At 46.9% G+C, this 12,127-nt stretch overlaps 1 protein-coding gene across 2 annotated transcripts in view; it reads right to left on the reverse strand.

Annotated features, from left to right (window-relative positions):
- STAG1 (STAG1 cohesin complex component) overlaps positions 1 to 12,127 on the reverse strand; it is a 1,379,617-nt gene that overhangs the window by 402,542 nt on the left and 964,948 nt on the right. For both annotated transcript variants that reach the window (XM_086943907.1, XM_086943908.1), the window contains exon 21: positions 1,300 to 1,387. In XM_086943907.1, the coding sequence (XP_086800033.1) occupies positions 1,300 to 1,387 (88 nt within the window). The remainder of the gene's footprint in view (positions 1 to 1,299; positions 1,388 to 12,127) is intronic.

Below are 12,127 nucleotides of genomic sequence, written 5' to 3' on the forward strand. Positions count from 1 at the left end.
ATCTTCAGACCTATGCACCCGCTTCCTGTGGGTGAGGTAACGCGAGTACTTCGGTGCTCCCAGGGGTATTGACTATCCAAGTGTCTAGGTTTTTAGTTGTTTCCTACAAGCTAGACCGGAAGTGTCCTAAATCCTTCTAAATTTTAATTTTAATTTATTTATATTTGAATTTATAATGCGCAACAGCTACCCACAATGGGTTTCCCGGCGCGAGGGATAGACTGAAGAAGAAAAACAAACCTCTCAACAGCACCATGAATCAGCTAAAGCGGCATGAAGATCATTGGAAAAGTATAGTTTTCAGTTTTTTCCTAAAACAGAAAATCTAACTTCTAAGTTCCCATTGACTTTGTATTGACTCACGCTTGTGTGTAAAGACACTGCACGCGCCGCCTGTAGGCCTCCTACTCCTAACCTAAGCTTCAGATAGTGTAGCCCCAGCGATTCCCTAGGCCTTTCCTTTTCTCGTGGCGTGGTACTTATACCACTTTCTTAATATATGGTTTGCTTCGCCCCTAGGGCCTAACTGTAAATTGTGCAACTTAACGTATTCTGACTAAGTATCTTGTGATGTGCTTTTGCCTCTGATCTCATAAAGAGTTCAGAGGAGTGTGTTAGTAAATAAATACATATATATTTTATATATATCCTGTGTGGTGTCCTTTCATTTGATATTCAAGGGGTTACATATGGTAAAACAGCTGGCCTTACACGCCCTCAAGAGGTTTTTAGCCTAAGACTGTTCTGTCAACGCTACCTCTAGGATAGCTGGTCTATAAGGTTGACTTTACAACCATCACCATAAGGGTTGTTTGGACTGGTGCAAGTGTTCACTAGAATAGTGATCATATACCAGGCCAACTTCTCACATAAACAAGCCGGCTGTACAAGCGAAACGCGTTAGTGGATTAAAACCATCTACTGGTGTTGGTAAAAACTCAGAGTGATCGTCTTATTTGAATTGGATATTGGAATTTCTGTCCGGCGCGCTCTGCCGGCTCCGGAGAGCCTCTGCCATGAGCGTGGGGAGGCATGAATGATACAGGCCATGGTAATACTGCTATTGTAATCATTCATCAAGCAATAATCTGTAAAGCTCTGCTCAAAAGAATGGCATGCAAACCTTTTATGCTTAAGCCTCAGATCTCTTTTTAACAATTACAACGCAATACATACTACTGTTTTGAAAATAAAAAATGCCTACATGTTTTAACTCTAATGGAGAATTTGGGCGTCAATACCCTGAAATTAGACAAGAAACAGATTCCCAGTATAGAGCTTAGTCTCACCATTTCGTACCTGTTCTGGCATTGTTCCATGTTCAATTCCTGTCCTCAGCAACCGATAACAGTTTCCAAACAGATCCCATTTTGTTAGATCATGTGCGCTACAATGAAAGTTAAATAAGAGACTAGTTTTCATTTTTTACAACTCAAACAAGAATAAACCAAAATAAATCCTGTAAATGTGATGTGAACCAAAGTATGATTCACAAAATTGCTCGGAGTAGAAAAAAAAGTGCATTTTAAACTAGTGTCAGAATTTACATTTTAAAGACTTAATGTGTACAGTTTAAAGGTAATAAAAAAAAGGAAATGTGCTTTTTAGACTTATGTACTTGTCTGACAATTCCATAAAGTCAGAAAGAAAGAGAAGCATTAAATTTAAAATAAAGAATTAGTTCACCATTTTAATCCTATTCTGCAACACTCATTGGAGCAAGGGGCTCAATCAAAAGTTCATGCTCTTGATGAGATTTGTAAAACATTGTTTTGCTAAATTACAAGTGTTTGAAACTGCTCCCAAGCCACATCAGAACTTGCACCGTGTTTATAAAATTAACAATGAGGGAATCAAAAACTAAATGGAAAAATATGACCCTATTCCATCTGTGTACAGAGCATAGACAAAGGAATAAATAACAATGGTACAAATCAGAACAGAGGCTTGAAATTTCCCAACATTTTTGTACCACAATATGAGAACTGTAAATTTAATTTACAGAACTGAAAAGCTAGAGGAGAAACTGAGGACAACTTGGTGGAAGAGGAGGGTTTTATTTGAATCCGATTGTATGGGAAATTATTGTGCTGTAGGTGAGTCGTAGGCGGTCAAATGCGATTTTGCTCAGGGCCAGACAAGGAGGTTGGCATAGGACCCACTTCTGGCACAGAAGAGTATGAGAAAGGAATCGCAGCAGGTCTTGAAGCCTGAAAAGAAGCCCGCATCGGAGTAGTTGAGGAACCCACGGTAGGTTCCAGGGAATCAGATGGTGCAGCGGGCAAATCAGCTGGTTCTAAGACAACTGAATACACCTGCAGATGCTTAAGGCCCGAAGGCATTCTAGAAGGTACCAGAAAAGCGCCAAAAATTCACAGCATGGCCTCAGTAAAGGAATCCATTTGTTGCAGCGTCTCCCTTGGCCTGGGGATTTCGAGGCGCATCAGGATCAACTACGGGACGGCTCTACTGCTTGGAAATTTCAAAGTAGGAGTCCACAAATCAGAGGGCTACTTACAACACACTAAGTATTCACTGAAAAAAACAAAGGTTAAAGGGACGTTACAATTACTTGAAAATGTGACTTAAAACATTCTAAATTAACAAAACCACTGAAATTCACCAGCTATAGTTATCTCAAGAAATTATAACTCGTACCCTAAAGTGACTATAACTCAAGCCCCCAACATGGATGGTGTTGTCATCAATTATGTCATTTCCGATGTTACAGTCATACCATCAATGATGTCATAGCATGTAATGTGAGATGTAATATTGAAGATAATTACCAATGCATGACTAGAACATCAATAACATTTGGCTGCTTTTTTGTGTGAATTTCAAGTTTTTTTTATAGTGTAAAGTAATATCACTGTAGAAGGCTTGCTCAGTATATAGTGTCCACCTATGGTGAGGCACTGTGAACGGAGTACAGGCAACACTTAAAGATTGTATTTAGGTCTCTGATAACCAAAGCTCTCAAGGGGTAGGTGTGGAGAGCGACTAAGGCTTATCCAAGAGGGTGTAAAGCGGGAGCATTTACCACTCAGTAAGTTTCACACAAAAAAAGACCAACACAAGTATTTACAAAAGTACTCTAGTATTTATTAACACAACACTAAGAACTAACTTGGTACATCTCCTGCCCTGAAACAAATGGGGACCTATGGAGGAGCAAAACCATATACTAAGAAAGTGATACGGGAGGCAAGTACCAAAACGAGACTCATACCCAAGGATGAAGCAGCACAGGGGAAGCACGGAACCACCTATTGTAAATAGCTAGGGACCATCAGGTGCAGAGTGATCACACCAGGGAACACGTCCATAGGATAAAACGTGAAAAGTCTTGTTTGGTAGTTTCTTGTATCATGACTCTTGCTGAAGGACCCAGAGGACAATAGGGAGTTTGGAGAACCACCCCACCCCTGGATACCCAGGAACCAGGATACCTACACCAGGGAGCCTGGGTGCATAGGTTCAAAGTTGTGTCGGGACCACCTGCTGAAGCCAATAGAGGATCTTGGCAGCCCGGCAGCTGCAGAGACTAGTGATCCAGGACAGTGGAGCTCAAACATGGGTTGTGAACGAGAGGTACCTGAAAGTAGAGGGGTCAGAGTCCAAACCACCTACAGGTGTCCAAGAGCTGAATACCACCCCCTGTCAGAGTTACTGGCTGTAGCACAACAGTCTTGATAAAGCAGCTGTGGAACCCAGGCGACAATGCAGGAGCACAGAAGCAGTCAATAAGCTGTCCCACAACAGTTGAAGATTGCAGGAGGGTTAGTGGCCTGCAGGACCACCAACAATCACTGGCAACTGCAACAGTCGGGTCAAAGAAAAAGATTATTGGTTACAGACCAGCAAGGTAAGTCACGGCTGGCCCTCAGCACGCAGGAGAGCCAGCGGGAATCGTTGGAGCCCTCTCGAGGACCGTCTGGCAGCAGGCACAGGGAGTCTCAGGGAAGTCTTAGCAGCACACAGAAGATGGAGGCCCACGGTGCAGAGGATGCAGGCAGGACATCATTCTTTGAGCTGTGCGTTGCGTGAGGCTGGGGCTTCCTGGAGCTCGAAGATCTTCGATGAGGACAGCCAACAAGCCTTAGTAACTGCGACCAGACAGGGTGCTCAAGGATGCGGTTCAAGTTGACTGGAGAGGGAGAGCAGTCTTACAAGTTGCTGGGAAGACTGGTAAGGCCTCTGGAGAGCCAAAAACCACCACCTGTGTTAAAGAGCCGGCAGATGTCCATGGGACAGCAGGATAAGAAAACCGGTTGTCGATGTTGGGGTGCCTGCCAATGCAGGGAAGTGACTCCTTCACTCCAAGGGAGATTCCTTCTTGCTTGGGTGCATGCAGAGCCCTTGCTGACTCGGAGGATGCATGACCACAGAGTTGCATAAACGTGGAAGAGCACGGAGACTAAGCTGCAGCAGTAGTCTTCCCAGAAAGAGCAGTCTTGTCTTTGGTCCTGGCTCCATCCAGCAGCAGAGTTCCAGTGTCCAACAGCAGAAGAGTCTTTAGACTATCTTCAGAAGACCGCCAGTCAGTTCTTGAAGATGGAGTCTGGACGAATCCAAGAACCCACCCTCAGGGGAGCCCTTAAGTAACCCTAAAAGAAGGAACATCTTCTGCAGTGACCCATCCATCAGGGGAGGTCATGGATGCTACTCAAATGGTCTAGCCAGCCAGAAGCTCCCAGGGGCCAAGATTCTAGATGACAGAATTAAGCGGCCACCTGGACGATCTCTGGGCACCTCCCTAGAGAGGAGCTGGTTAGGGGGTGCACATTCTCCTGCCCTTTGTGCAGTTTCGCACCAGAGCATGAGCCAGGGGCCCTTGAACTGGGCCAAACAGGTTTATGGAAGGAGGGCATCAAATGTCCCCTTCAATGCAGTTTGGTGGTGCTCGGAAGCGCACCCACCCTACTTAATTCGCAGGAAATCCTGTTTAGCGTCCCGTTCCTGAATTAGGCTCATTAGCAGGGGGGCAGAACAATGTCTGGGGTCAGAAGCAGTGCAGGTGGCAGGCAGACCCTGTAAGGCTACACAGGCAGTTATGGGGGTCCTCTTAAGACCCCTCCCAAAGTATATGGCATCATGCAACTAACACTGGAATCGGTGTAGTTGCAAGATTTCAACATGCTTGATAACAAACATGAGCAGGTTCAGGGTAGCCATTATGTAGCTGGACATCTCGACATGCCAGAGTCCACTACATACCTTAAAATGGCTGCCCCACACCTACAAGGGTCAGAGAATGGAATGCAAGGTTTGTTAGGGTACCTCTGCTTGTGCAAGGGTACCCACACACTTGGAACCATGCACCCTGCCCTTGGACTGAAGGAGCCTACCTTAGGGGTGACTTATAGGCTTAAAGTACAGTGACCGAAAATAAGGGAAACCTTGTATCCAAAGTGAAAGGTGCTTGCACCATTTCACGCAATAGCAGCTCTGCAGACAGTTTGCATTGTCTCCAATGGGTGGCACAATACATATTGCAGCCCTTGGGAGACCCCTGGTATACCAATGCCCGGGTGCCTCAGTACTATTTACTAGAGGCTTACAGTGGTACCCCAGAATGCTAATGGCGGGGTGTACAAAGTACTTACCATCAAATTTAGAGGACTACGGCCGCTGGGGTCCTGGTTAGCAGAATCCCAGTGAAGTACAGTCAAAACACACTGACACCAGGTAAAATGTGGGTGTATCTATGCCAAACAGACCCTACGTTCCTACAATCACCATACATAATGCCAAACTAACAGTGTGGGGTTGGCCGAAGAGTCTGGCCTGCATTCACCACCAAAACGCCTCCCTCCCCTCTAGGCAGTCAACCACCCAAGTGCGCACCTGCGAACAATTCTCCCCACCTGTGACTAGGGCCCATGGCAGCAGAGGGTTGGGTGCCAGGGCCCAAAACACTACAGGCGGCTGACTGTGTGATGTTACTATGTTAGGAGTGTCAAGTTAAGTATGGCAGACCTACTAACTTTGTCAAAGGGCCAGAACACTAAATTATTTAGTGTGCGCCTTTTGGTTTTATGATGGGGTCAGCCGATCAATCTACACAAAGTAGACCTATTGTCTTCGTCAAAAAATCACCAATAATCATATTCAAATGTATATTTCATTAAGTCACACAATGAAATGTTTAATAAAAGTGACTGTCACAAACAAATTAAATAAAGTCTTGTTAAAAAAAGCTTGAACATATCTTTGCGTCTTTAACATCTTGTATCTTTTATGCAGCAACTAAACGGCTCCTCTGATCATTAGAGTGATGAAGACATACCTAGTGTCCATGTAAGGGCGTGAGTGCTGCTGCGTTGGGCATGATGGAGCAACACAATGCAGTATTGAGCTGTTGTCAGTGTGAAAACTTCTAGGAGTTTCATTGACTCACCAAATGGATCTGAGCCACATATTTGGTAATGGAATGGCCCACAACTGCAGCTCAGAGGTTGGGTCTTGATTTCAGGCCCAGCCGAGCATACCATTAGTAGTGGGGCTTTAGGAAGGCAGTGTACACCAATATCCAACCCTAAAATGGACACATAACCTCCTATAAGTCACTTGTATGGCAGGCCTTAACAATCCTGGAGGCAGAGTGCTTGGAATTATGTGAGATGGTGCTCTAGCATGAGCTGAGCCTGTCTGCAGCTTTCGGAATCAAGTCCTTTAGCTGTTTCCATGATAACGCTATACCATATACTCTTAAGCGCGTTATAATCCTCGCGGTTATTGCCAACTTTGACATAGCATTATCAAAACATGTCGAGTAAGGTGTCATACGAATTGGAATACTACCCCCTCGCCAGCTCTGGCGACGGGGGTAGCATTCCACCTTTTTAGAGGGACACGGCATGTATGTAACTGAAAACCCCGGTTAAAGTTAACTCGAGCCTCAGCATCACAAAATGGATGCTGCCACCACAGACACGAGTCTGAACTCCTGCTGCTGGGAGTCCTTCCAGCGAGGGAGGCCTGGACAAAGAGTTTCCTGCCTTGGAAGGTGGTAGCACCACCCCAGACAGGATTTTGTGTATTGAGGTAGGACAGGCTGAAAGGAATGAGACATGCCTGGGGCACACAAGGTGTCCGTGTGCATACCCCGGTTCAAACTAGTTGCTGGGGTACTCCAGCCCCAGCTCTGGCGCGAAACCGGAAAAAGGATAGGGGGTGTAACCACCCCCCTTCTTGGTCCCACCCATAGGAGGGATCTAGTCACAGTACAACCCCCTTTAGGAGAATAAAGGTAGGAGCTGGTCCCATTCCAGTTTAGATTATCCTGATTTGAAACTCTACAAAGAAGAAACTCTGGACTTCGACGTTCTGCTCCACAGAAGACTGAAGATTGAGAAGCCCCAGCCCTGAGCAGCTCCTGCACAGAAGACCAATCCTCCAGCATCCACGAGATCTGCGTGGGGCCCTTTTGCTTGATTGCTGCTCGACGCGTTGTCTGGTCACTTGCCGGCTGGCTAGTGGCCTCCTAGACGACGATCCACGAAATCTACATCGTTGGTCTGGTTGCTCCAGACTGGCCCTTGCTTCCCTGCAAAGGAGAAGCACCCCGGACCATCCCGGTCCGCACCAGACGCCTTTTCCACTCACCACGCGGGTTGCCTTTGCCAAGGCCTGTTGACGCCGAATCCGGAACCAACACCGCCGACAGCGAGAGCCTGCGTGGGACAGCTCGTGCCTCCATCCTGGTCATCGAAGACACCTCCTGGCTGCAGAGTCAAGCGTCCACTCTTCACCTGATCGCGACGGCAGCACCTGGTTCCTTCCTGGTTCCACTCCGGTCACTGGCTAGTGACTTTGAACATTGTCCCCTCTGCTTTCAGGTCTTCATCTTCCTCGATCCACCCTTGGCTCGCTCCGGACATCTTCCTCCTGGTCGCCTGCCGCATCTTTCTTCAAGGCTCCATAGACTTTGACGCGGAAACCCGACACACATTTTAACACCTATGCACCCGCAGCCCGTGGGTGAGGTAACAAGAGCATTTCGGTGCTCAAGGGTAGATTGACTCTCCTAGTGTCCAGGTATCCAGTCGATTTAGTCTTAACCAGTCGGAACTGTCTTTTACTTACCTTTTTGTAACTTGTAGTGTCCATTGACTTTGTCCCGCATCTCGCGTGAGTTCACACTCTGCACACGCGTCCTGTGGGCCTCCTGTCCCTTACCTAAGGTTAAGGTAGTGTAGTCCAAGCGATCCTACAGACTCTGGACAGCTCCTCTCCTTCTATCGATTTCCTTATACCATTTACTTAGTATATGGTTTGTCGTGCCCCTAGGACACCATTGTAATTTGTGCAACTTAACATATTTTTCTTAAGAGTCTTGTCATGTGTTTAGCCCTCTGATCTCAAAGAGTTCAGAGGTGTTTGTTAGTAATAAATATATTGTTTATTTTCATAACAACCTGTGTGGTGTCCTTTCATTCGGTATTCAAGGGGTTATATGTGATAAAACAGCTGGCTTCACAAGCCAAAAGAGTTTAGCCTAAGACTGCTTTGTCCATGCTACCATTAGGATAGCTGGTCTATAAGGTTGACTTACAACCAATCACCATAAGGGTTGTTTGGACTGATACAAGGTGATCACTAGAACTAGTGAGCATCATATATCAGGCCAACTTCTCACATTGGTGTACAGCGGTTGGGATTTGAGCTTGCTGTTGTTTTTACCAAATATAATCTTGAGATATCATTTGAAAGATCACATGAGGTACCATAGGTACATATAACAAGCTTAGAAATACTCTGAGTTCTACTGAACCAGCTGTTATAGTAGAAAGGGAGTAGCACACCCTGACTACAACTCTTAGCAAGGGATCAGTAGGAAAAACCCATAGTGTAGGTAAGTGCACCACTTACACCTCACTAGAAAGCATGTCTATCACAGGAGAGAACACAGTGACCCCCTTGTGATTATTGATCCTCCACAGGTCATTTTCAGATATGCAGCACTTAGCTTCCAGGAGATGAGACAATTGTGTACCTCCAGGAAACTGAAACCGGGTTCTAACCCTAACCTTCCCTTTCTGTTAGGTCTCTTAGAGACATATGATCCTAGAAGGGCTTCTGACCCAGGCCCCTCTGATCCTACAGATGGAAGCATGCCCCACTTAGAAGGTGACCCTGAATCTAACCTCCCTGAAACAGAAGATGTAGATGGTAGGGAAGATGGGAACTCATCTGAGGAAGAGGTAGACAATGGCCAAGCTATAGTCAGCAGACTTACTAAGGCCAACTTAAGCCTAAATGGGGATGGAGCTGGGGTAGCCCCAGACTTATCCACATGAAGGCCTAACCTTGGGAATAGAAGAGCTAGGTCTAACTCCAGAGGCTCTAACAGCTCTATTCACTCCCATGTCTCTCAGGCATCTTCTCAGAGGGGGATGACTTCCCCTCAGAGAAGAGAACATGAAGCAAAGATGAAGGAAGTTAATCTGAGGATCCAGAGGGAAGAACTTGCCCTTTCCAAAGAGAAATTTCCCTTTGCCAGAGAGCAGAAATTGAGTGGGTTAGAACCCACTGGTGGCAGCATTATCCCTAGAGATAAAGACAGGAGTTTGGACAATAGACACCTGAGTAAAATAGTGCCCTCCTATAAGGTAGGAGATGACATCCACAAATGGATGACTGCTCTGGAGAGGGCCTGCACAGTACAGCAGGTACCCAAGAGTCAGTGGGCAGCTATCTTGTGGTTCTCCTTTGAAGGTAAAGGTAGAGATAAGATCCTCACTGTTAGAGCTGAGGATGCTAATGATTACCACGTCCAGAAAAATGCACTGATTGATGGGTTTGGCTTAACAACTGAACAGTACAGGTTGATGTTCAGAGACACCCAGAAAACTCAGTCTCAGGATTGGACTGCCTTTGTTGATTGTGCCACTAAGGCTTTGGAAGGATGGTTACTGGGAAGTAAAGTTACTGATTACACAGGATTGTACAATCTTATTATGAGAGAGCAAGTCCTAAATAATTGTCAGAACCAGTTATTACACCAGCACCTGGTAGACTCAGATCTGACCTCTCCACAAGAATTGGGTAGGAGGGCAGACAAATGGGCCAGAACCAGGATTATGCCTAAGAATCAGAGTGGTGACCAAAATAAAGAATCAACCAAGCCTCAAGAGAAGGGTGGGAATAAATCAAAAGATCAAACCACATCAGGGCCCCAAAAATCCGCTGAAGGGGTGGGTCCCAGAATCCTTCCAATACCCAAAAGAAACCTTATTGCCATGCCTGCAAACAGGTATTCCACTGGAAAACTGACAGCAGTTGCCCCAAGGCAAACAATAAGGAAAATATTCCTCCAGGTAATACTCCAACACCTCCTGTTACTACTAGTAGTAATCCCCCAGGTGCTGGGAGTGCCCCCAAGAATTTGGTTGGTTATACTTGTAAAAATTGATACTTGTATAGCGCACTACTCACCCGCAAGGGTCTCAAGGCGCTTGTACGAATACCGCTGTGGAACCCATCCTGGCTTTCCCTGTGAGGTGTCCACTCCTGGGCACCCCCAAGGTGGAGGCCAGGCATCCTTAGCGTTGTGGGGGCCGTTGTGGAGATTAAGCAAGCTATTGCCCAGAGTTGCAGAGTGGGACTTCATGATTGGAATAGGTACCGAGGCGAGAATTATCAGGTCTGTGGAATTTTGAGCCCAAGACCCGCTGAGAGAACCCTGGTCCCGGGCTGGACCTCTGCATCAGGGTCTGCCTCTCTAATCATTGAGCCACACTTCTCCACTTGGGGAACCCAGGTGGACTCTGGCCTAACCAGGTCCCCTACCATAGCTACTCTTGTCTGTGAAAATGGCATGGGGTTTGCCAACTCCACTGCTTGTCCCAACACTTTGGACAAGTACAGACAGGAGCCCCTCATCAATGGTCTAAAAGTTGAGGCCTATAGAGACACAGGGGCTAGCATCACTATGGTGGCTGAGAGCCTAGTCCCCTCAAGGCAAATTTTACCTGGAGCCACATACCAGGTGACCAACATTGATGGAGTGCAGAAAGATCATCCCATGGCAGTGGTAAATCTCAGCTGGGGAGGTGTCACTGGTCCCAAGAGTGGCAGTGTCATCAAACGTGCCTGTGGATTGCCTACTGGGGAATGATTTAGAGATCTCAGCCTGGGCTGAGGTAGAGCAAGAAACCCATTCTAGAATGGTAAATCTCCATGGAAAGGTTAGTGTGGCTGTGATGGCCACAGCCCCAGGCCAAGATGTCCTCCCTGAACAGGTCAAGAGGGCTGTGATCAGCCCAATCTCAAACAGATTCCTTCCCTGAAAAGGTTGATGGGGCTGTGATGACCACAGCCCAAACTCAAACAGATTCATGTGTTGTGAAGCCTGAAACTATGGATCACTCCACACAAACAGAGAGCATTGAGGAGGAAGAGAAATCTCCCTCCCACCCGACTTTAGGAAAGGATCAGCCTCCACAGGGAGCTGACCTTACCCCTTGTGAAGAAACTGCCCCAGAGGTAGTCAGGCCCAGCCTGGCAGAACCCCTGATGTCAGTGGACCCTTCCAAGGTGGGACCCAGTCTGGAGCAGGTAACCTGCCCCTCTCTAACCTGCCTCAGTCAGCCCAGGGCTGTAGAGGTCAAGGAGGCCTGTCCAAAAGAACCCCCCAATCAGAAGATTAAGGGCACCAAAGCTAGCAGTCCTAGCCAGGTGGAAATAAAACAAACTCCTGAGGGATCCCCCTTAAACTTAGTTAGGGACCTCCCACAGATGGAAACTGTTGGGCACAGCCAAACCTGGGACCTAAGGGCCCAAACCTGAGCTGTCCCTCCAGTAAGCCAAACAGAGGGACCCAGCCTCCAGCTTTAGGTAGCCAGAGGTTGACCCTGAGAGCACACTGCAACTCAGCCCTGGAAAAAAAGGCATATCTGGTGGCTAGTGATTGGAGGAAGTTGAGCCCAACATTAGTGGAGCCTCACTTCAGTACTCCATCCCAGCACCAGCCTTTTACTTTGTCAAAACACACCACAGGAAGAGATTCCCTATGGTGGAGACCCTCAGATACCCTTAGGGTGAGGGGTTGCTTAGTGGACCATGAGATAGGGGGTAACCATGCCAGTGCTGTTACCTTCTTATATGGCCACTTAGGCAA

Source organism: Lissotriton vulgaris, chromosome 11 (assembly GCF_964263255.1).
Source record: "Lissotriton vulgaris chromosome 11, aLisVul1.2, whole genome shotgun sequence".
Taxonomy (NCBI): domain Eukaryota; kingdom Metazoa; phylum Chordata; class Amphibia; order Caudata; family Salamandridae; genus Lissotriton; species Lissotriton vulgaris.